The sequence below is a fragment of the Zingiber officinale genome, chromosome 9B (assembly GCF_018446385.1).
Source record: "Zingiber officinale cultivar Zhangliang chromosome 9B, Zo_v1.1, whole genome shotgun sequence".
NCBI lineage: Eukaryota > Viridiplantae > Streptophyta > Magnoliopsida > Zingiberales > Zingiberaceae > Zingiber > Zingiber officinale.
The window spans coordinates 9340507-9365473 of NC_056003.1; the positions used below are offsets into that span (position 1 = coordinate 9340507).

Genomic DNA, 24967 nt, shown 5'->3' on the forward strand with positions numbered 1-24967 from the left:
CCTCAGCTTTTTTTATTTAAGGTGCGTCCAAGCATAGATCCGGGAGAATACCAAGCTTTTGCGAAGGTGATCAGAGAGCACTGAGGTGATCGTGTGTGAGCAAAGAGAGAGCATCCAGAGGCTGGAATTTGGCTCGTGAACCTTGAAACGCTTTCCGACAGCTCCGTGTTCGTGCTTCCGACAGCGACAATCCCTTCGTCGACCGTCAACGTCTTCAATTGTGATTTATTCGGGAAAGCACTATGAGTGATTATCGCATTATTTTATTTCTGTTTCATGCTCTCAAAATTTGCAACACGCAGTTAGACCTGATGTAATCTCATATCATACCTAATCCGGATATGATATTTTCTAAATCAAATCGACCTAATATTTTTTCATATCAGATTTATATATTAAAAAATAACATGAAATTTAGAAGGTTCATGGAAAAGATAAGAAGAGAGTAACATTAGTTTTAATATTCTTTTTAATAAATTTAAAATTAGAATGTTTTTTTTATTAATAAAGAAATATAGTCACTCTTTTTAATAAAAAAGGTCGTATTCTAAGTCGTATAAGATATAAATAGATAAATTATAGTAACATTTTATTTAGTATAAAGATGCTTTGTATGAAAAAATCATACGCTCAACGTGGTATTTTGTACATGTTAAAAAATTAATTCTAAAATCAATTAAAACAAATACTAATATAAATAATAATTACGTCAATCCATGATAAGTGTTATTAATAAAAAGTAAAATTATCGCCTGAACGTTAAGTCGTTCGGACGATTCCACATTCTTAGAAAGCGGATAAATTATAAGGAGATATTTATTCACTACAGTCGCCTATTAAAGAAGATCATACACTCGATAATTGATCCTAACATCCATTACAGTAATTATCCCTACTCATATTAGTATTATGAAATTTATTGGAGCAATTTGAAAAAATGTCACATTCAGTACCGTCAAACTGGACATGGCACGTGGATGGAACGTGACACTACCCTACACGGGATCCCTCCGTCCCTCATCTCTTCTCCGTTACGCCGACCTCTCTGTCTCTCTCTCTCTCTCCTCTCTCCTCTCTCTCTTCTCTCTCCCAACCATCTTCTTTCGTTGTGAGACGTGACTATTTCTCTCGCACTGCCCTCGTTGGGTTTTATCCGTCTCGCCTCTCTCCTTTTCCCGTCACACTCTTACCGTCTCCTTTTACGAGTCTATGTGTATGTCTGCATCATCGCCTCAACACCGCTCTCTCCGAAACCCTCCTTTTCTTCGTCTTCCTCTTCCTCTTCCTCTTCCTCTTCCTCTTCCTCTCTCCCGTCGTCGCCCTAATCGAAGGTCCGGCTACTTCGATTCGATCATATTCTTTATTTGAATCATTTGACTCACGGGGCTTCGATCTGTATCGCCGTTTCTTATGGAGTTTCGTTTTTGTTTATTTTCTCGGTCGGCAGGTTTCTGAAATAAGGCATATACTGAATCGCGATGTCGGGGCACCGGTCTAGTCTCCCGCTGCGGTTGCAGCAGATCTTGTCGGGCGGGAGGTCCGTCTCGCCAGTCCTGAAATTGGAGGCCGAGTCCGTGAGTTCTCCCTGAATTTAATCCTCTGTTTACTTTGTTTGTTTCTTGCACGTTAAGATTGTTAGTAGTCAGTTGTCTGTGGTGGAGTGTGAACGTATTTTTGAATGATTTTACGGGGTCGAGTGATGAACTAGTTCTTAGGTTTTACTTTTTAAGTGATCGTGAAATGCTAAAATATTTATGCCTTTTCTTGTTTCGTGCTTTTGCTCTTTTAAACTTGTTGGCTCTAATTGGTTCGTATGAGTAGAAAATAATGGGCAGTTGTATCAATTTCATTGCCTCTACAGATTAGTGTTTATGTGATCTGAAACCCTTTTAGTGGTCTTTCATCTTGGTCAGTGGAAACGTGTTTGCATTGTGGTTGTACTTGGACCTATTTTGTGTATGTGTTTTGGTATTAGGCTGAGCAAAATCATGAACTCTAGTCTATTTATCATGGATCCAAATGCAAGGCCTTGTTGTAAGTTTCTCAATTCCAAATATTATCTAATTACGTATACCATGGTTCATAGGCAATTTTTGCTTGACCAGCTGTGTCATGCATGAATTGTCTGCATTAAAAAATATTTATATTTCTAAAAATGCGTAGTATATGTATAAATAAGCACACTATTCAAGCTATTTAATCAGTATATAACACAAAAAATTATAATAATATCAACCCTAGTCCTCTTAGTTGTTCCTTTGAGTGTTTTACCGCCCCACCAAATAGAGTCTGATTCTTGGCAACCTATTTGGTGTCTATAAGGGTTGACACCATATGATTTTAACCAAAGCCTACAATCAACACCCATATAGAAATTTTCATACCTTTATATAAATGTTAAAAAATAGTTGAGTTGATTGAAGTTGAAGGTGTGAGGGGATAGAACGAGACAAAAGAGAACTCTAGTTAATGTAATTAAAAGTGATTTAATAGATCTGAATAATAGTAGTGATATAGTCTTGCATAGGTTTTTGATGGAGGAATGAGATTCATTTAGCTTGTGCCAATTAGTTGTGATTAACACAGCTTAATGATGCTGATGATTTGTAAACCTCCAAGTGTCAAATATGTATTGCGTCATTAATGTTTGATCTCTACTCTGTTCCGATATTTGATTTGTTGTGGATGATGTTTTCAGCACAGTAATGCATCATTTAAATTTGTAGGTTAGAAGATGCTATAATTTCTGGGTTGGGTATTTCAGATTAATCTAGTTCAGAACATTATTGATCACTTCTGTGGTGTATCTATTTCTGACAATCACAGTGTGTTTCCTACGAGGGAGGAAACATGGATAGAAACAATATGGCAGAAGGATTTCCTGATGACCTCTTTCATGTGTTTTTTGGCAGAATTAGAGAGGGAAGAAAATGGCTAGTGAATATTTTTCTTTAGATTTGCCCAAATCTGCTTCTGCTTTGATTGGCTAGAAAAGATTCTCTTCATGTCAGCTGAGTTCAATTGAGCCCCCAAAATTCATTTTTTTTTAAACTATTGATTTATGTTTTTAGTGTTTTTTAACAAATAAATTTTTAGGAACCTCTACTTTCTTGGCGCAACGGTAAGTTGTTGCTTTGTGACTAAAAGGTCACGGATTCGAATCCTGAAAACAGCCTCTTGCAAAATTTAGCAGGGTAAGGTTGCGTACAATGGATTCTTCCCCGAGACTCCGCATGGTGGGAGCTTCGTGCACCGGGCTGCCCTTTATTTTCTTTTCTTCTAAGGAATTAAATGAAATATTTCATTATCCTTTTCTTTTTAATTTTTCCTACTACCTTCTTTCTTTCCTTAGTTGTTTCCTTCCCTCATAGTGAACTGAATCTCTTAGATTATGTAGGGTGGTAAAAAAGAAGTATGTGAACATTGCATGGAGGAATAATTTGCATTATATGTGTTATATAAAAACAATCTTGGTGACAGACTGTAGTGTACAAAAATGTATTATTTATACGAGAAAAGGTGAAAATTGATTATAATGATAAGTCGAATAGGCAGACCAGGTAGAGATTTCATTCAATTTGCGTTTTGTTAGACAAATTAACCTTTTCTAGATTTGTTATCAAGTCAATATGGTTTCTGCCCAAAATGTGTAGTGCTACTTACTAATTATTCTGTACTTCAGATTGGACTTTTCACCAAAGAAATTCAGTGTGACATTATGAATGGATTAACGACTTGAGAAATTGTTCCTTGACTTGTTCGTCCATGTTTTTGTTTATTGGCTAAGTACTCCTTCTGCGAATGTTTCTGTATATTATTTGGGAAAAGATACCTTTGTTATTATTATATATTAGTTACCACAAAGAAATCTACTTTGTTTATTTTCAAGCCCTTATCAGAAAAGTAATTGTCATGGTTGACCTTTTTCCTTCTGACCCTGAAACTTGTTTCTAATTGAAAATCGTTTTATACAATTATCTTTTTTAAGCTCCAGCTTTAAAAAATAAACAAGGTGAAATCCATCCAAGTCATTGTCTTTTTTTCCTTGGATTGCTTCCCATGTCAGTTTCATAAATATACGACTATGTTACCTGCTGGAATAGATGTTAAGTAGATGCTTATATTAGGGGAGTTTAGTTTATACTTTCACATTTAGAAATATTGGAATCATGCATATTATATATGTGTGTGTATAGTCACATTCCATTTGTAGGAATGAAATAGGAATGAACTCCTGGAGAGATATAGTGTGAGGTATTAGACTTTGCTTTTGAAACAGCACCAAATTGCTAGCTATGCACATGCTTGTGTTCTTATGTTTATTTGTATGTTTTTTTTTTTGAGTGTAGAAGAATATCATTTGCCAATCTTATTTTACTCCCTAGTGAATGTCTGAGAAGATGCAAGTGCTTCAAGAGCTGATGCACTTTAGTTGCTCAAATAATATTTCCTAGTACTATTTTACATGGCATTCAAGTGAACTCAAGTTCTTTTGATTGATTATTTAATTTTTGTTAATTTATTTCTATGTTAAGCTTGTCAGTTGGCTTACAATCCTACTATTTGGTATTTGCAGCCACCTAAGGTTAAAGCTTTCATTGATAGGGTAATTAATAGCCCATTACATGATATAGCCATCCCTCTTTCAGGCTTTCGATGGGAGTACAATAAGGTGCAGTATTATTATTATTATTATTATTGTTTAAAGTTAACTTTCAAATAGCGGTTTTTGTATCTATCTTAGTCTTTGATTTAATTTCAGGGAAATTTTCATCATTGGAGGCCACTTTTTATGCATTTTGACACATACTTCAAGACATATCTTTCTTGCAGAAAAGACCTTCTCTTATCTGACAATATGTTGGAGGAGGATCCATTTCCTAAACATTCAGTTATGCAGATTTTAAGAGTCATGCAAGTTATTCTGGAAAATTGTCACAACAAGAGTTCGTTTGGAGGTCTAGAGGTGAATCTGAAGATCCAAGTTATTTAGCCGTTGAATAACAATCTAATAATTTTCACTTGTAATGGTATTTCATTGATGTTTTCTAATGTGTTAATCATTTTATTGAATCAGCATTTCAAGCTTCTACTTGCATCCACAGATCCGGACATTCTTATAGCTACCTTAGAGACTCTTTCCGCTTTGGTGAAAATAAATCCATCCAAGATACATTTGGGTGGTAAACTGATTGGCTGTGACTCTATGAATAGCTATCTTTTGTCTCTAGCACAAGGCTGGGGAAGCAAAGAAGAAGGCTTGGGTTTACATTCATGTATAGTGGCAAATGAGAGGAATCAGAATGAGGGATTGTGCTTGTTTCCTTCTGATGTTGGTGACAGATGTGATGGAACCCAACATCGGTTGGGTTCAACTCTTCATTTTGAATATGCCACTGCTTCATTAGTTACTGAGTCTGTCATTGAGGGAGTTAAATCATCCAACATTTGTGTCATAGAGATGCCAGATATGCATCAAAGGAAGGATGATGATTTGAGCATTTTGAAACAGTGTGTTGAAGAGTTTAATGTACCTACTGAGCACAGATTCTCATTGCTTTCAAGAATTAGGTATGCACATGCATTCCGATCTCCCAAAACCTTTAGGCTGTATTGCAGGATTAGCATTCTTGCGTTCATTGTTTTAGTACAGTCAAATGATGCTCATGATGAACTAACTTCTTTTTTTGCGAATGAACCTGAGTATACAAATGAACTCATCAAGCTTGTTCGTGCTGAAGATTCTGTGCCAGGAACCTTGAGGGCATTGGCTATGCTTGCTTTAGGAGCTCAGTTAGCAGCATATGCATCATCTCATGAACGAGCTAGAATATTGAGTGGTTCAAGCATCATATCTGGAAGTGGGAATCGCTTGATGCTGCTAAATGTGCTTCAGAAAACTATTACATCACTTAGCAACCCCAATGATCCTTCTACCCCTGTCTTTGTTGATGCTCTTCTACAATTCTTCTTACTTCATGTTTTATCTTCTTCAAGTTCTGGTAGTGCTGTAAGGGGCTCAGGAATTGTTCCCCCTCTTCTACCTCTTTTACAAGATTCTGATCCGGCACATATACATATTGTCTCTTCTGCAGTTAAAACCTTGCAAAAGCTAATGGAATATAGTACCCCTGCTGTTTCTCTATTTAAAGATTTAGGTGGGGTTGAACTTTTGGCTCAGAGACTACAGATTGAAGTTTATAGAATCGTTGGCTCTGGGGAAGGTACTAGTGACGTAGTGATCTCCACAGACACAGTAAAGTCTGATGAAAATCATATCTGCTTGCAGAAACAGCTTATCAAGTGCTTGCTCAAGGCATTGAGTTCTGCTACATACTCTCCAGCAAATGCTACAAGGAATCATTCCCACCATAACTGCCTGCTTGCTTCTTTATCCCTAATATTTAACAATGCAAATATGTTTGGCGGGGACATTTATTTTGCAGCAGTAACTGTTATGAATGAAATCATTCACAAGGACCCAACATGCTTCCCTGTTCTGAATGAGTTTGCTGTCCCAGACTCTTTTTTATCATCAGTGACATCTGGGATTCTTCCTTCTTCAAAGGCACTCATTTGTGTTCCTAATGGTCTTGGTGCTATCTGTCTTAATGGCAAAGGATTGGAGGCAGTGAAAGAAACTGCAGCACTGCAGTTCCTTGTTGAGACTTTCACGACAAGGAAATATTTGTTTGCAATGAATGAGGGTGTTGTTCTTCTGGCAAATGCTGTTGAAGAGCTTCTTCGTCATGTTTCTTCACTAAGAGGTATTGGGGTTGAGATAATTATTGAAATTATAAAAAAGCTTTCATCTATAGTGAGTGATAAATCCAAGGAAACCACAGTGGATATGGATGAGAACACTGCCATGGAAACTGATTCTGAAGAAAAAGCTAATGAGGGGCACGATTTGGTTAGTGCTATGGATATGGCCGCAGAAGGAACTAGTGATGAGCAATTTGAACAGTTGTGTATCTTTCATATAATGGTCTTAGTTCATCGGACAATGGAAAATTCTGAAACTTGCAGAATGTTTGTAGAGAAGGGGGGTATAGAAGCATTGTTAAAACTTCTTCAACGGCCTAGCATCACACAGTCAACTGATGCAATGCCAATTGCTTTGCACATCACGGTGGTCTTCAAGGGTTTTACGCAGCATCATTCTGCACCACTTGCTCGTTCATTTTCTTCCTCTCTTAGGGAGCACTTGAAGAAATCTCTGGATGAATTCAGTTCATTTTCTGCCCTGTCTTTGCAGGATTCCAAGTCTATGCAAGACAATGGAGCATTCTCGTCTCTTTTTGTTGTTGAATTTCTCCTTTTCCTCACTGCTTCTAAAGATAACCGCTGGATTAGTGCATTGCTCACTGAATTTGGAGATTCTAGCAGGGATGTTCTAGAAGACATTGGGCATATTCATCGTGAAGTTCTGTGGCACATTGCTCTCCTTGAAGATTTAAAGACTGAAAAAGATGATGATTCTTCTAATGATTTACATGTAGACTCTGGTACAATTGATTCTGAAGAGCAACGTTATAATACTTTCAGGCAGTATCTCGATCCATTATTACGACGAAGAGTTCCTGGGTGGAGCATAGAATCTCAAATTTCTGACCTAGTTAACATATATCGGGATCTTGGACGTGCTTCCACTGGTTTACAAAGACATGGTATAGATGGTTATTCAACATTGAGAGCCACATCCAGTTCCCGATCCCAATCTGCAAATTCTTCAGATAGCAGCACTGCTAGTAAGATAGAAGATGCCAAGCAGAGATCTTATTTTTCTTTATGCCATGACATGATGAAGTCACTTGTTTATCATATCAACCATCTCTTTATGGAGCTAGGGAAATCAATGCTTCTCACTTTGCGTCGGGAGAACAATCCCACAAATGTTTCCCCTTCCATTATATCTGTTGGTAACACAGTTTCTTCAATTGTTTTAGGACATTTGAATTTTAGTGGGCATTTGAGCTCTTCTTCAGATAGTGAGATTTCTGTATCAACAAAATGTCGATATCTTGGCAAAGTTATTGATTTTCTGAATGGGATTCTTTCAGATAGGCCGGAATCATCCAATCCCATTATGCTAAAATGTTGTTTTGGAAATGGTGTTATTGAGGCCGTTTTAACCACTTTTGAAGCTACTAGTCAGTTGCTTTTTACAGTCAACAGGGTCTCTGCAGCTTCCCCGATGGAAATGGATGATAAATGTTATAAAGAAGACAAAGGAGACTCAGATAATTCATGGATATATGGGCCTTTGGCTAGCTATGGTACACTGCTGAACCATTTAGCCACATCTTCTTTCATCCTCTCCTCCTCAACAAAGCAGTTGCTCGAGCAACCAATCACAAATGGAACCATTTTATTTCCTCCAGATGCAGAAGCATTTGTCAGGCTGCTTCAATCCAAGGTCTTAAAAGCTATACTTCCCATCTGGACTCATCATCAGTTTTCTGATTGCAATTTGGAGTTTGTTACTTCAATGATCTCCATTGTGCGACATATTTATATTGGGATTGAAGTCAGGAATGCCAGTACCAGTGGAGCATCTCATTTAGTTGGTCCACCACCTGATGAATCAGCTATATCATTGATTGTAGAGATGGGCTTTTCTCGTTCTAGAGCAGAAGAAGCACTGAGACAGGTTGGTACAAATAGTGTTGAAATTGCAACAGATTGGCTATTTTCACATCCAGAAGAGCCGCAAGAAGATGATGAACTTGCTAGAGCTGTTGCCATGTCCCTAGGGAATTCAGACTCATCGTTGAAGGTAGATGGAATTGCAAATTCTAATACCATTGATGAAGATGAGGAAGTTGTCCAATTGCCGCCAATTGATGAAATCCTGTCGGTGTCCATTAATCTCCTGCAGGCGAATGAACCTTTAGCCTTTCCTATAAGGGATCTTCTTGTTACAATATGCTCACAAAATAATGGTCAGCATCGGCATAAAGTCCTCTCTCAAATCATTGATCATGTCAACCATTCTTGTGTATCTTCAACTACATTAAGTGAGAATATGTTATCTGCACTTTTTCATGTCCTTGCTCTACTTCTTCATGATGATGTTATGGCACGAGAAGTTGCATACCAAGCTGGGCTTGTAAAGATTGCCATGGACCTGCTTTCTCGATGGAATCTTGACTCTCTAGATGGTGTAGAACCTCAAGTTCCAAAGTGGGTAACTGCATGTTTTCTTTCTGTCGATCAGTTATTGCAGGTGGATCCTAAGATGCCTCCAGGAATAGTAAATCTGGAACAAATGAAAAATGATACTCTTAATCCCCAGCATTCACTTGTGATTGATGAGCAAAAAGAAAAGAATTGTCAGTCTTGTCTAGCGTCAACTATGGGATTTTTGAACATGGACCACCAGAAGAGGCTTCTGGAAATATGCTGCAGATGTATTCAGAATCAGTTACCTTGTGAGATAACACATGTGGTGCTGCAGCTGAGCTCTATGTTAACTAAGGTTCATCCAGTTGCTGTTAGTTTTCTTGAGGCTGGAGGTTTACAAGCTTTACTTAGTTTACCTGCAAACAGCTTATTTCCTGGGTACAGTAACGTGGCAGCTGTGATTATCCGCCACATTTTGGAAGATCCGAATACTCTTCAACAAGCCATGGAATTAGAGATACGCCATAGCCTCATTGCAGCAACAAGCAGACATTCAAATGCAAGAGTATCACCAAGAACTTTTGTTCAAAATTTGTCTATTGTTATTTCCAGGGACCCTGTGGTTTTTCTGAAAGCTGCACAAGCTGTATGCAGAATTGAAATGTTAGGTGACAGACCTAATGTAGTGCTATTGAAAGATCGTGAGAAGGAAAAGTCCAAGGCCAAGGACAAGGAGAAGATAATTGAGAAAGACAAAATAGCTGCAAGTGATGAAAAGACTACTGGGTTAGATATGGCATCGGTGGTTCCTGGAAATGGGCATGGTAAGCTATCAGAACCTTGTACAAAGAATACCAAGGCTCATCGCAAAACTCCACAGAGCTTTACTAGTGTAATTGAATACCTTTTGGATCTGATAGTGAAATTTGTCCCTCCAGTCACAAATTACCAAACTGATGCAAGTCCTGCTAGCTCGTTAGTTTCAGATATGGATATTGACTCAACTTCAGCTAAAGGAAAAGAAAAAGTCACCGATGTTTCATCTAAAGATGACAAAATTAATTCACAAGAGGCTTTGGTATCTACTGCGAAAATTGTTTTTATTGTTAAGCTGTTGACGGAGATACTTCTCACTTATGCTTCATCAATTCAGGTGTTACTTCGAAGAGATGCTGAACTCAGTAGTTCTCTTTCTAGGGGTTTAAATGGAAGTGTCAGTGGGGGCATCTTTCATCATATTCTTCTGAATTTTCTTCCTTACCCAGGAATTTCCAAGAAAGATAAAAAAACTGAAGGAGATTGGAGGCAAAAGTTAGCTACCAGAGCAAGCCAATTTTTGGTGGCATCATCTGTTCGTTCAACAGAAGGACGAAGAAGAATTTTTTCTGAAATAAGTAATGTGTTCAAAGACTTTGTTGATTCATCTGGTCATTGCAGGGCATCTGATTCACGTATTCATGCCTTTGTTGACCTACTTAATGATATTCTTGCTGCTCGTTCACCAACTGGTTCATATATTTCAGCAGAAGCATCAGTTACTTTTATTGATCTTGGGCTTGTTCACTCTTTAAGTCAGGTTCTTCAAGTGCTAGACTTGGACCATGCTGATTCACCTAAGCTCATCGCAGGAATCATTAAGGTATTGGAGTTAGTGACAAAAGAACATGTTCATTCTGCTTACATTAACACTGCAAAGGAGGACAACTCCCTGAAGCTGGCCACTATTGAGCATCAACTAGGTTCCTCTAATGATCAAGGGGATAGGTTTGAGGCCTTGGAAACAATGTCCCAACCTGATCACACCGAAGAGGTTCCCAACCAAAGGCAAACAGCTGGTGTTGCCCAAACCTATGGCAATTCCAGTTCTGTGTTAGATGATATGGACCATGATCGTGAAATGAATGGAGTTTTTTCTCATGAAGCTGAAGATGATTTCATGCACGAAGTATCTGAAGATGGTACAGGCATGGATAATGGTGTTTCAAGTGTGGAAATCAGATTTGAAATATCACAAAATGTAGAAGATGATATGGGTGATGATGACGAGGATGAAGATATGTCAGGGGATGGAGAGGAAGTTGATGACGAGGAGGATGATGATGAAGAGAACAATGATTTGGAGGAGGATGAAGTTCATCAAATCTCTCATCCAGATATAGATCATGATGACCATGAGATCGATGACGAAGAGTTTGATGAAGATGTCTTGGAAGAAGAGGATGATGATGATGAAGATGATGATGGTGTAATACTCCGCTTAGAGGAAGGAATCAGTGGAATAAATGTTTTCGATCAATTTGAAGTTCTTGGTAGTGACAATTTTTCTGTAATGCCTCTTGACATATTTGGCTCTAGACGTCAAGGACGTACAACATCCATTTATAATCTCCTTGGAAGAACCGGTGATCACACTTCTCTTCATCTTGAACATCCATTATTGGGGGAGCCTTCTTCTTTTAGACATTTAGTTCACCAGAGACAATCAGGTAAAATATTTGGCCTCTCAAGTTTTTGGTTGAGTTGATGCTTCACCCTTTTACCTCTAATTAATGTTGCTTATCCAACAACTATTTTATTCTTATAATGGGATACCAATTTGTCAAAATTTGTAGTTCAATAAGTATTAGTGTCATTTCATGCTCACATTTTTGAAATTTCATTTTCAGAAAATACAGTGGATATAGCTTTCTCAGAAAGAAATCAGGAGAACACATCATACAGAATGGATGCTATCTTCCGTACATTGAGGAATGGACGACATGGACATCGCTTCAGTATGTGGTTGGATGATAATCATCAACGTGGTGCATCTAATGCTCCTGCAGTGCCTGAAGGGATTGAAGAACTGCTTGTTTCCCAATTGCGACAGCCTACGCCTGCACAAGACCAAAATATACAGACTAGTCTGCAAGGAAAACATGAACCAAGCCAGTTGCAAACATCAGAGGCTGAAGTTAGGGATGAAATAGAAGCAAGGGGTACTGAGAATCATGAGAATATTGTTATCCCTTTACAAGCAATAGATGTCTCTCCTAATACTGGCATTGTAGCCACCAATGGCGATTCTATTCAAGACACTGGAGTTTCTGGTGCATGTGAACAAGTGACAGAGATGCAGTATGAATGGGCTGATGCTGTTGTCAGAGATGTTGAAGCAGTGAGCCAAGCAAGCAGTGGCAGTGGGGCAACAATAGGTGAAAGCCTTCGTAGTTTGGAAGTTGAAATTGGGAGTGTTGATGGGCATGATGATGGAGACAGGCAAGGTCCTGTCGATAGACTTCCTTTGGGTGATTTACCGCCAGCAGCTAGGATGAGAAGGTCATCAGCAAACTCAATCCCTGTTAGTGGTCGTGATACATCTCTGGAGAGTGTCAGTGAGATTCCACATCAGAATGAAGAAACTGATCGGGATGCACTTCAGGTGGAACAACCATCAGGCAATGTTGATACAAATGCTATAGACCCCACATTTTTGGAGGCTCTTCCTGAGGAATTGCGAGCTGAAGTACTTTCATCACGGCAGAATCAGGTTTCACAGGCTTCAAATGAGCAGCCTCAAGCTGATGGAGATATCGATCCTGAATTTCTTGCTGCACTTCCACCTGATATTAGGGAGGAGGTCTTAGCACAACAACGTGCTCAAAGACAACAAGAATCACAACAACTAGAAGGCCAACCTGTTGAGATGGATGCTGTGTCTATAATTGCTACACTTCCTTCAGATGTTCGAGAAGAGGTGAACTTTGTTTCAGACTGTTAGATGTTCTGTCTTCAAGCATTTTTTTTTTATGAAGTTATATCTGTGAATTTATTTCTCATGATATTTGCAAGCATTTTCCTTCATGTTAGGTACTTTTAACCTCGCCTGATACTTTGTTGGCCACACTAACCCCTGCACTTGTTGCCGAAGCAAATATGTTGCGTGAAAGGTTTGCCCATCGTCATCATACTGGAGGACTCTTTGGCATAAGTTCTAGAAGTCGACGCGGAGAGTCTTCTAGGCATGGAGATACTATCGGGTCTACTCTGGACCGAAATATTGAGGCTTCTGCTCGCAGATCTACAGTTGGAAAACTAATTGAAACTGATGGTGTTCCCCTAGTTGGCATCAATGATCTAAAAGCAATGATCAGATTGCTACGTATAGTTCAGGTGGATGCTTGTTTCTTCTAACTTGCTTTTCTATTACGTTTTACATGCTGACAGTTTGATGGTTTATTTGCAGCCTTTGTATAAAGGTCAACTACAGAGGCTTTTCTTGAATCTATGTACTCATCACGAGACAAGAACTTATTTGGTGGAAGTTTTAATGGATATGCTAATGTTGGATCTACGGGGACCCACTAACACTTCAGTTGAATACGCTGAATCCCCGTTTAGGTTGTATGGGTGTCAGAGTTATGTCGCCTATTCCCGTCCTCAATTTTATGGCGGTAATTCTTTAATTGCAGCAGTATATTTGTTTGATGACCTGTCATGAGACCTTTAAGATTCAGTTATATCTTGTTAACATGTTATATGTTCCTCTACTACAAAACTGGGCGGATTTCCTTAAAATGCTGAACAACTAACTTTTTTGAAATATGACTGTTGTTTACATCTGCTAATCAAAAGCATTGTCATGATTCATGATCTGTTTCACAATCACTATGTTTTTTTGGATATACAGGAGTGCCTCCGTTAGTGTCTCGCCGTATTTTGGAGACTCTGGCCTACTTAGCAAAAAATCATCCAAATGTATCCAAGCTCCTATTGCATCTTGTATTACCATGTTCACCTACAAGCGTACCTGAAGTATCGGACAAGGGACACGGGAAAGCTGTTCTGATGGAGGAAGATAAATCCGAGGTTAAAACAGGAGCTTTTGCTATTGTGTTACTTCTTGGACTCTTGAATCAACCATTGTACATGAGGAGTGTTTCTCATCTGGAACAGGTACCTACTAAATAGAAGTTGCAGTGGTCTAATTCCTATTTTGCAAGTACTGACTAACTGAGCCATTGCTTTTCAGTTGTTAAATCTCATTGAGGTTGTTATTGATTCTGGCCTGTCAAACAAACCTGAAGCACCAACTGAGCTACAATCTGCTTCTGACATTATGCAAGACACACCAGTTAATGCTGATGCTGTTGTGTCTTCTGCTAAAGAGGATATTAAATCAAAGAAAAGTGAGGATTCTAAAAAGGCTTCTACTTCTGGTACAAACAACAAAAACAATATTAGTGATATTTTATTGAGCATTCCAGAAGGAGAGCTTAGACTTCTCTGCTCTTTGCTTGCACGTGAAGGGTACAGTTTTCTTGTTTATTTGCCTTTAGACTTACAGTGGTTAATCATTTCTGTGACAATAATTCTAAATAAGTTTGTTAGAACCTGATTTTGTTTTGTGAGATCCTGTGATGCATCATGAGGAACAATTCAACTTACTGAAAGAGGACAAGTATTATTGATTGAAAGAGGATCTAATACATTGGATCCTATCCCTTTATTAGGCTAGTAACAAGAGCAATTTTCTGTAAAAATATGACATAGTTACCTAACAAATTTAATATTTTTTTTGTAAATATCTAAACAAACTTTAAAAAAAAAAAAAAATTTAAACAAACTCCTAAATAAATCTAAACAACCTTTTAAAGAATCACTATGTCATTTTCTCTCACCAAGAAGAATTCAACTTATCAAGTAGAAAGCCAGATGGTCTGTTAAGTTTTACAATGCCTCATAAATGTGTGGAATGGGTAACAATGGGTGCATCCGTGGAAGATGACTTTGGTGCCTCTTGTTTGGTCTAAGCAAATAAATTGAGGGTTGTGCATTGTAGTTCTCATAATATTCAGGAGGGAAGTCAGCAATATAAACATTAAGATGTATTTTTCTCATAATGCCGAAATACCATAAGGACTGTAATCTTTTTGTTTATGTGTGTATCTTTGTGATCCTTATAAAATTCATTGGTATGTATCCTTAGTTTTCTCCTAACATTGACGTGTCTTTCGGATATGCGCAAAAAAGTTATTCGTTGACTTAGAAGTGTAGAAGATGGTAGATAACGGAACTACTAGTAATGGAACCAAATGGACTAAATGATGATCTTTAGACCTATAGAGTATCGTGAATGGACTTTTACCTATACAATGATTTACATAATTATTATCAGTAAACTCTACAATTGGTATTATGGAATTCTAAATCATGGGGTTTTCCTACAAAATACCTCAGCAAAATGCCTAAGTAGATTTTCAGCTTGAGCTTCGACGTTGTGGATGAAATGTGATGAGATTTTGAGTTGGATTCTAAACAGCTTCCATAGGATCTTTCAAAAATAGCTTACCAATTTAACATATTTATTACCGATAAATGTTCATATGAAACTATGACAAATATGCACATCAAACGAGAAAGACAAAAAAGACTTAGTTAGCAACAATAAAATAAGATAAAATTTATTTAAATATAGATGATCATATAATAAGGGATAGAGCCCAATGACATAAAAAGATCCATATAGCCAATCTCATCTAGTGGGATAAGGCTTGGCTGTTGTTGTTGTATTTATTACGATCAATATATGTAACCCATGCAATAGAACAATCTTCGTAAAGAACAATTTAGCTATGTGAGATGCATTGTTAGTGTTGTTGCAGGAATGCAATGCTCCGTTTTAAAGAACTTGTCTTGTTGTAGTTATGACTTTGATTGGTTCAAGGGAGTCTTACAACAAAGGCGATGTTGTTGCCTTTCCAAGAGAGATCTTTTTTCGACATTAATAATGCATAGGTTACGAAAGGACTCCTGCTTTCTTTAATAAAGTTTTTCTCTGTGGGAGTTCTTCGATCTAGTTATTTAGTTCAGTGTGTTCTCAAGATTCATATGGTAGTATGGGAGTATTGACAAATGTGATCCATAAATGAGGTCTATTTTATGTTGAATCATGCACAAAGGTGGCAGTTCCTTGGGTATGACCCGACCTCAAACGAAGGAATCACCTTGATGGGGACCTTGGTTGGTTGGTGAGGCGGTCGTGGTTCACTGCAGGTCACCAGTGGGATGTAGACCTGGTAGGGCTTTGCAGTGAGCAGGAACAAGGGTGGTGCAAGGCTCTCAAATGCGGTGGTGGTTGGTGATGCTTGCAGCAAAGAAGGCAGCTGTTGGCAATGTGCCGCTGCTGGCATGCAGAGACAAATGGTGGGAGTGACTTTTTTTGGGTGGAACGCTGGATGGGAGATCTGATGGTTTCGAGCACTTGAAGGGAAAGGAGTAGTGAATTGGGAATTCACACATCTAGAAATTAGAGATTGAATTAGGAATTTAGCTCTGGTACCAATTGATGTAGCATGAGGAACAACTCAACTCATCAAAAGAGGAAATTTTTTATTAATTGAAATATTATCTAATACAAAGATTCTAGGCAGGCAATGATATTCTTTATAGAAATATAACTTAATTATCTAAAAACTAACAAATTCATTAAAATATCTAAATAATCTTATTTTTAAGATCTAAAGAAACACTTAAATGAATCTAAAAAAATATTTTATGTCACCCTGTGCATTTCTCATGATTTTAGCTTTTGAGATAATGGTTTACCCCGCCATGTCACACTCATATTTCCTTGATTTTGTGCCATATGAAATTAGACAAAAGATTGTGTTTTCAATGCCAATTAAACCTGATTACTGCTGAAGGATTCAACTTGTTCATGAAGCATTACACTTTCTTGGGGATTTTAGAGTGTTTTTTCTCTGCAGATTATCTGATAATGCATACAATCTTGTTGCTGAGGTCTTAAAAAAAGTGGTGGCCAATGCTCCAGCGTATTGTCATTTATTTACTACAGAGCTGGTCAATTCAGTGCGAAATTTAAGTATTTATGCAATTAATGAACTTAACCTATACGAGGATGCTGAGAAAGCACTTCTCAGCTCATCTTCTATTAATGGTACTGCAATCTTGAGAGTTCTGCAGGCTTTGAGCTCTCTTATTGCTGCATTGCACGAAAAGAAGAACCCAGTTTCATTCCCCGACAAAGACCATATTAATGCTCTTTCTCATGTATGGGATATAAATTCTGCACTTGAACCTTTGTGGCTAGAGTTGAGCAATTGCATAAGCAAAATTGAGATCTCTTCAGGACCTCCATCAGAGCCTGAATCTATTTCAGGAAATTTGGCATCGACGAGTACAATTGTAGTATCACCACTCTCTGTTGGTGCCCAAAATATCTTGCCATATATTGAGTCATTCTTTGTGACATGTGAAAAGTTGCGTCCTGGGCAATATGAAACTGTTCAAGATTTTGCTACTACGGCAACTGACATTGAAGATGCAACTACACCAACTGCACAAAAATCATCTTGTGGTCCATGTACAAGCACCCATGAAAAACAGGTTGTTTTTGTTAGGTTTCTGGAGAGGCATAGGAAGTTGTTAAATTCATTCATTCGTCAGAATCCTGGTTTGCTTGAGAAGTCATTTTCTCTCATGCTCAAAATTCCACGATACATTGACTTTGACAATAAACGGTCTCATTTTCGATCAAAAATAAAACATCAACATGATCATCATCACAGTCCTGTTAGAATTTCAGTGAGAAGAGCCTACATATTGGAGGACTCATATAACCAATTGCGAATGCGCTCACCACAAGATTTGAAGGGAAAATTAACTGTCCATTTTCAAGGTGAAGAAGGTATTGATGCCGGTGGACTTACCAGGGAATGGTATCAGTTGCTTTCTCGGGTAATTTTTGATAAGGGTGCCCTTCTTTTCACAACTGTTGGCAATGAATCAACATTCCAGCCAAACCCCAATTCAGTTTACCAGACGGAACATCTTTCATATTTTAAGTTTGTTGGACGAGTGGTGAGTGATTTGATTATTATCCTTTTCAAGCTTTTTTTGTTGTGATCACTAACATTGTCAAATTTTTCAGGTCAGTAAAGCACTCTTTGATAGTCAGCTCCTTGATGTCCATTTTACAAGGTCATTTTACAAACACATTCTTGGTGTAAAGGTTACTTATCATGACATTGAGGCTGTTGATCCAGATTACTATAAAAATCTGAAGTGGATGCTTGAGGTATCCTGAAGTTCCTTGTACATTTTGGTGTTCTTTTACTTCATCAACATCTTCATTCTTTGATGTTTCATGATTCTTCTATTTTTCAAAATTTTTGATCTTCCATTTATTTTATTTGCCATATTGCAGAACGATATAAGTGAAGTATTGGATCTTACTTTCAGTATGGATGCTGATGAGGAAAAACTGATATTGTATGAAAAGGCTGAGGTGAATGCTATTCTTTTTCCCTTTATAATCATGTACTCCCATTATCTTTTATGTTAAGTTTGTACACTATAGGTATCGTATAGCCTGTTTGTTTTGAAACTAAGTTTCTAGGAAATTAACCAAAATACATGGACCCTTGAAGTGACCTACACTTGCCTAAAGATATGCAATACTAAATAGTTCAATGGATGTGATCTTGTCTTTTAATTATAAACTGATTCTATGTCTTGCTTTTAAATTTTTCTGGACTGTAGTTTGTTCCCTTTTATTTACAAATCTATCCTGATTTGTATATATACTTCTCTTCTTGTGCATAGGTCTTTTACGATATTATACGTTCTTGGTGGAAAAGCTTGTACAGGAGCCTTAAAATGATACACTAGATGCCTGTTTATTATACATTTCTCTTTCCTATTTATGACGTGTTTATTGGGTGCATTTATATGCTAATTTTCGCTTTTCAAGTCAGAATTATGGTCCTTTACTAAATCTGTGAGACTTGAGAAACTTTAGACCGTCTTTTGCATGTTTGAAGTTGTATCCCCTTAAGTCCTGAACCTTTTAATTCATTAAATACATTTTTGTTTCTTGTTTTAGGGGTTATTATATTTTTCTGACATGTTCTTATATGCTTATATTTCAGGTAACTGATTCTGAGTTGATTCCTGGTGGGAGAAATATTCGAGTCACTGAAGAAAACAAACACGAATATGTTGATCGTGTGGCTGAACATTTGCTAACCACTGCAATTAGGCCTCAAATAAATGCATTTATGGAAGGCTTTAATGAGTTGATACCCAGGGATCTGATATCTATTTTCAATGATAAAGAATTAGAATTATTAATAAGTGGACTTCCTGATATTGATTGTGAGTTGATGTTTGATGTGTTTTAAAGTTCCCACAGATATACTTTTCATATACACTTCTCTTATTCCTATTCTGTTTCACTTGTGACAGTGGATGACCTGAGAGCAAATACTGAATATTCTGGCTATAGCAATGCATCCCCTGTAATTCAATGGTTTTGGGAAGTCGTTCAGGGCTTCAGCAAAGAGGACAAGGCCCGATTCCTTCAATTTGTAACTGGCACCTCAAAGGTAGGTTCTTTGGCTAGATAAATGATAGTTGTTTGTATATGAAACATTGTCCTTAAAGTAGTAGATAGATAATTTATAGGAAATTTGCTTAAGTTTCTATTGTTAGTTGACCTCAAAGGGTCCAATATTTTCTTGTATGGTGGTTTCCTTCTTATAAGCACCAGTAGGATTGCCTTGTTTGAAGCAAGTAATGCAACCGTGTGTTTCTGCTAATTTTGTATAAAACAAATTGATGTACAAGAAAATACCATGCCTGAAAGTTAGTCCATTTGCCTAGGCTTTCATTTTCATTGTATGGAGCCTAGGAGCTCTTGATTCCAAGTCCTGAAAAGAGCTTACTGGATTCTGTCTATGATGTCCAACCATTTGATAGCAAACATATTTGTGCTGTCTCTTGCTAGTAATCCCGTCTATTCTTCAAATCCCTATAGTTGCTGCTTTTTTGGTGGAATTATATATGTTTGTTTCATATCTGCAAATTATGTTTGTGTCCCACGATACAATACTTGTCCAACAGTTTGATGTGCACATTGCTTCCCCTTATCGGCTGGCATGAAATTGTTTGGTATAGCACTAATTTCTTGTTGCACACCAAGGGCTGACACTGTTCTTTCTTTTCCAGCTGGTTGATAGTCAATAAGATTCTTAAATGCATGCTAACGTGTCAAGTTTGAAGTTACCTTTGGGTTTCATTGTATGAAATCTGTATTTTCGAGTTTGAGATACAAAACAATGGATAGTGTGAATTGTGATTTGTTGCAAGATTGTTTGTCATACTAAATCATATTATTTTGTTATTAATCAGAGTATTCCCAATTATAGAAATTATTCATCAAATAGTTAGAATAAAATTTTATTATAATTTGTTCCCATTTATACTAATTCTTTAAACATTCTCACACCATCTATTCTAAAGCTATCAGTTAGCCAAATAGTTGAAGCGATTTAAGTTGAAGGTCTGAGGGGGATATTGCCTACCCCGAACAGTTGGGAACAAATGCAGGCTGATGAAGATGTGTAACAAGCAATCATTGATATAGGCATTATGACTTCGTCATTTTCATTTTGTTTGTGTGACTTAATTTCTTTAGCATTTTATTTTCTATGGTTGTTTGTATTCAACAGCAGTTTGTTACTGTAAATAACACTCATCTAATGTTTCTTTTGTACATTTCCATGTCTCAACTAGTTGACTTCTTTATTTCTTCTTTCCTAATATCTTTTACTGTAATAGGTGCCTCTGGAAGGATTTAGTGCACTTCAAGGAATCTCAGGCTCTCAGCGGTTTCAGATTCACAAGGCATATGGAACCCCGCACCATCTGCCTTCAGCTCATACTTGGTATGATATTTTTTTTCCCATTATAGCATGTCTTGTTTAAAAACAAGAAAATAGGCTGGAGAAAGAGACACTATTGAGTATTTTATGATTCTTCTTTGAAAGAAAACCACTCCATATTTTGTCTTTATCCAATTATAGGCAAAGTGCTGATCATTCTACGTAGGTATATTTGGTATAAAATATATAATATTGCTGGTAGAGAACTAATATAACGACAACCAAACTTTTATCCTATTAAATGCGGTCAACTATATGGATGTTCCTACGTCATTGGGCACGATCTCCTACTATAATTTTATCTTATTTTATCATTGTAATCAAATATTTTTTTGGTCATTTTTCTTTATTAATGTGTGTATTTATCATAGTCTCACATTGTCGAACTGGGACATTTATTGGTTGTTTAAGTATATGTAGATACTATCTTAAATATATTTCTCGGAATTTTTCCTTATTAAATGCAACTTTGACTTTCTCTTTAATATTCTTATTTTTTATAATATCCATCCTCGTATGCTTGTACATCCACCTTAACTTTTTTATCTTCGTGATTATCATCTTTGCTTGTGTGCTCGAACTATAACTCAACATTCAACTCCATATAACACAACAATTCTAACTATCAATTTGTAAAATTTCTCTTTTAAGTATTAGAGATATCTTACTATCATAAAAAAACACCTGACACCTTTCTGCTTGTATTCTATATAAAACATCACAATCAATCTTTCAGTCCTTTTGCAAAAAACAAACCTAGATACTTAAAGCACTTAGTTACACATAACTCGTCATCTCGTATCCTAACAAATTACCTTGTTACATTTACTACTAATACTAAACTTAAATTCTATATTACTCTACTAAGTCTAAAACCTTTTACTTCTATTGTTTCATGTCAAGATTGACGCTTAACATTTACTCATTCACGTGACTTATCAATCAAAATAATATGCAAATAACATGCACCATGATAACACATCTTGGATGTATATATTGAGTTCATACCAGTGTAAAATATATATAAATTTAGAGTTGATCTTTATGAAACATTTCAATTAATTTGCTTAAAATTTTCACTCTTGTCGTTACATCTTATAGACATCCTTAATTATTTTAATATACGCTATAATAATGCATTTCTTTTCTAGAATTCTCTATATAATCTTTCTTGAGAATCTTCCGTAAGCTTTTTTGAGGTCAATAAATATCATGTATAAGTCTTACTTCTTTTCTCGATACTTTTCAACCAATTGTTTGAAAAGATATATAACTTCTTTCGCTAACTTTTCATGCATGAATTTAAATTAATTTTTGATCACCTTGGTCTCTTTCTTTAATCTTTTTCTTTCTTTTCTAAAGTTTCATAGTATGACTCATTAGCTTAATGCCCCTATAATTCGCACAATTTTGTACATCTTTGTTTTTATAAGAGGATTAGAGTACTTATCCTCCATTGTTGAGACATTTTGTTCCTTTTCAATATCAAAATTGAATAAATTTGTAAGTCATTTAATACCCTGCTCTTCTAGGCATTGTCCTACTTTTATTGGAATATCATTTAAACCAATTGCTTTTTCATTTTGCATCCAATTTAAAGTTTGCTTAAATTCTCCGATAAAAATTTAAATTTTTATACTCCTCTAACTTAAATCATTCTTTTATTATTTTCATCCTTCATTAGTATCTTTTGGTTTGGTGCAACGGTAAAGTTGTTACTTTGTGACCTAAAGGTCATGAGTTTGAATCCTGGAAACAACCTCTTGCAAAAAAACAGGGTAAAACTGCTTATAATGGATCCTTTCCTGGGACCCCACATGGCAGGAGCTTCATGCACCGAGCTGCCCTTATTAGTACCCTTTGACTTCATCTTTAATGTATCTTATTTGGGAAAGATCTTTTGTTTTCCTCTAGCTTTCGTTATCGTATAGATGTCTTTTTTCTCTTCTTTTGTATCAAGGGCATTCAAAAGCTTAATCCTTGACTTCACTCAATGCTTTCTTGGCTTCTCTCTTTGCTACTACATATTCACATGTATTTCTCCTAATACTTGCTCTTGTCCTCACCCTAAAGATATTTTGCTTTCAATCTATAAATTTTTCTATCCCCCTTCTCGATTATAAGATCTAAGAAAATCAATTTGTGACTTATTGTTTCCACTTTTGAATGTAACTAGGTGTTTTCGTCTCTTCTTAAAAAATTTATTAGCTATTATAAGTTCATATGTTATCACAAAATTCAATATAAATTTTCCTTCATTTCTTGTTTCAAAACCACAACCTTCATGAACTCTATTATTTTTTATTCTTATATATTCATTTAGATCTCCTCCTACTAAAATAATCTCATCTATCATAAATTTTTTTTAACCACCTCATCCAGGCTTTTCTAAAACCTATGTCAGATGTTTTCATTTAATCTTAACTTGAGGTGCATATATGTTAATTACATTAATAATTTCATTTTCTAACTAATTACTCTTATTATTTCATCCCTTAACAAACTATATACAATAATACCTATTCCATTTTTCATTTTATTTTTTCTTGTATATCATAACTTAAATTCTTTATCATCTCTAGCTTCTTCTGTACCCATTTTATCTTTTATAAACATAAAATATTAATTATTCTCCTAATCATCGTATTTACTATCTCTAATATTGTCAGTGAGCGTTTTCACATTCCATGTTCAAAATCTAAGACAATCGATATTATAATATCTGTTCTTATCCAATCTAGAATGTGAGAACTTGTGTAATTTGTATATTTGACACTATACTCAAGTTGTGATAGAGATGTAGTGGTCTTTGGCATTATAGTTGGACCCTATAACGAGTTCCTTCCAAGAAATAACTTAACATTAGTTTAATAGTTTGATAAATCCATACATAATATTCCTTCTCTTTTTTAGGGATGGGCACGCAGTTTATTGGCAGTTGATATAAATAAATTTATAATCATAATAAATATATTTTATTCTGTTGTGGAATTTCTTTGTTGGTATCGCTAGGCCAGGTAGATGTATGTTTGTTGTCAAGATAGCTAGTTGTCCATTCTAGGCAACGGAACAAGTGATTAACCAACAGCCAATCCACTATGCTTGGGATTAGCTTCACTTAAATATATATATTCATCTACCAATCTACTATTAATGAGTTGCATTTTTTTCTCTGATTGACATTGTTCATTCTCTTTTGTTTTGTTGTCTCTTGTGGTTTACTTATCAGGTGAATTCTATCCCAGTCTTTCTTATGATGGTCTTTGTACATTGTACTTGTGCAGCTTCAACCAATTGGACCTGCCTGAGTACACCTCAAAAGGACAGTTGCAGGAGAGGTTACTTCTAGCTATCCATGAAGCGAATGAAGGGTTTGGCTTCGGTTGAGAGTGGGAAGGAAGGTGTGCACTTGTACAGATAGGTGTATTCGACAGGGTTTTAAAAGCCAACTCTCTCCTTGCCGAGGGTCTGAAGTGTGGTTGCTTGGTCGCACTTATGGAATAGGGACTTCCTCAAATTGGAATTCAACCATGAAGTAGTCACCTTATGATTTGTGAGAGAAACCCCCATATATGATATACCACTCTTACTCCAGGCTGATGTTGCAGATTGTGGATGTGTCAGTCGTCCGAATCCCCGTGACTGCAAATCAAATCGTCTTGTATGGCGTCTCCTTTGCTAACTTTGTTTTTTTTTCCATATTATTTTTTAGTACAACTTTTGTACTCAAAAAACAGCAAAGCTCTCGTGGATATTTGGAACAGATTGTGAATGGCAACATCTTGTTATTCAGTAAAATGCATCCTTTTCTTTTGAATCATCAACGTTCAGAATTGTAGATGTTCTTTTTTGATTAATTATTAAAAAAATATTCCAATCTTATCTGGCCATCTAAAATAACAAATCAGATTACTTGTTTTATCCGTGGCAAAAGGAATCGACGATTCCTTGTGTAGAGGGGGTGAGATAATTAGGAGGGCATTCCGATCCTACATGTGTGGCAATACTGTTGTATAAACCATCAGCGCGAGATTACTTCTTTTATAAATATAAGTGATGTATTTCTTGCGACTTGAACTCTATCTACAAGATATAAATCCTGAGACTAGACTCGA

General features: G+C 36.4%; 1 protein-coding gene across 1 annotated transcript; it reads left to right on the forward strand.

The window, feature by feature from the left end:
- Positions 1-1013: 1013 nt before the first annotated feature.
- Positions 1014-24672, forward strand: LOC122024052 (E3 ubiquitin-protein ligase UPL2-like). The gene is made up of 17 exons (XM_042582566.1): positions 1014-1331; positions 1448-1574; positions 4577-4672; positions 4763-4966; positions 5078-11612; positions 11793-12862; positions 12976-13278; positions 13352-13559; positions 13796-14061; positions 14138-14415; positions 16875-17988; positions 18059-18205; positions 18335-18415; positions 19059-19284; positions 19375-19514; positions 20749-20855; positions 24137-24672. The coding sequence occupies exons 2-17, from the start codon at positions 1479-1481 to the stop codon at positions 24237-24239; spliced, it is 10974 nt and encodes a 3657-aa protein (XP_042438500.1). The 5' UTR covers positions 1014-1331; positions 1448-1478; the 3' UTR covers positions 24240-24672.
- Positions 24673-24967: the final 295 nt, after the last annotated feature.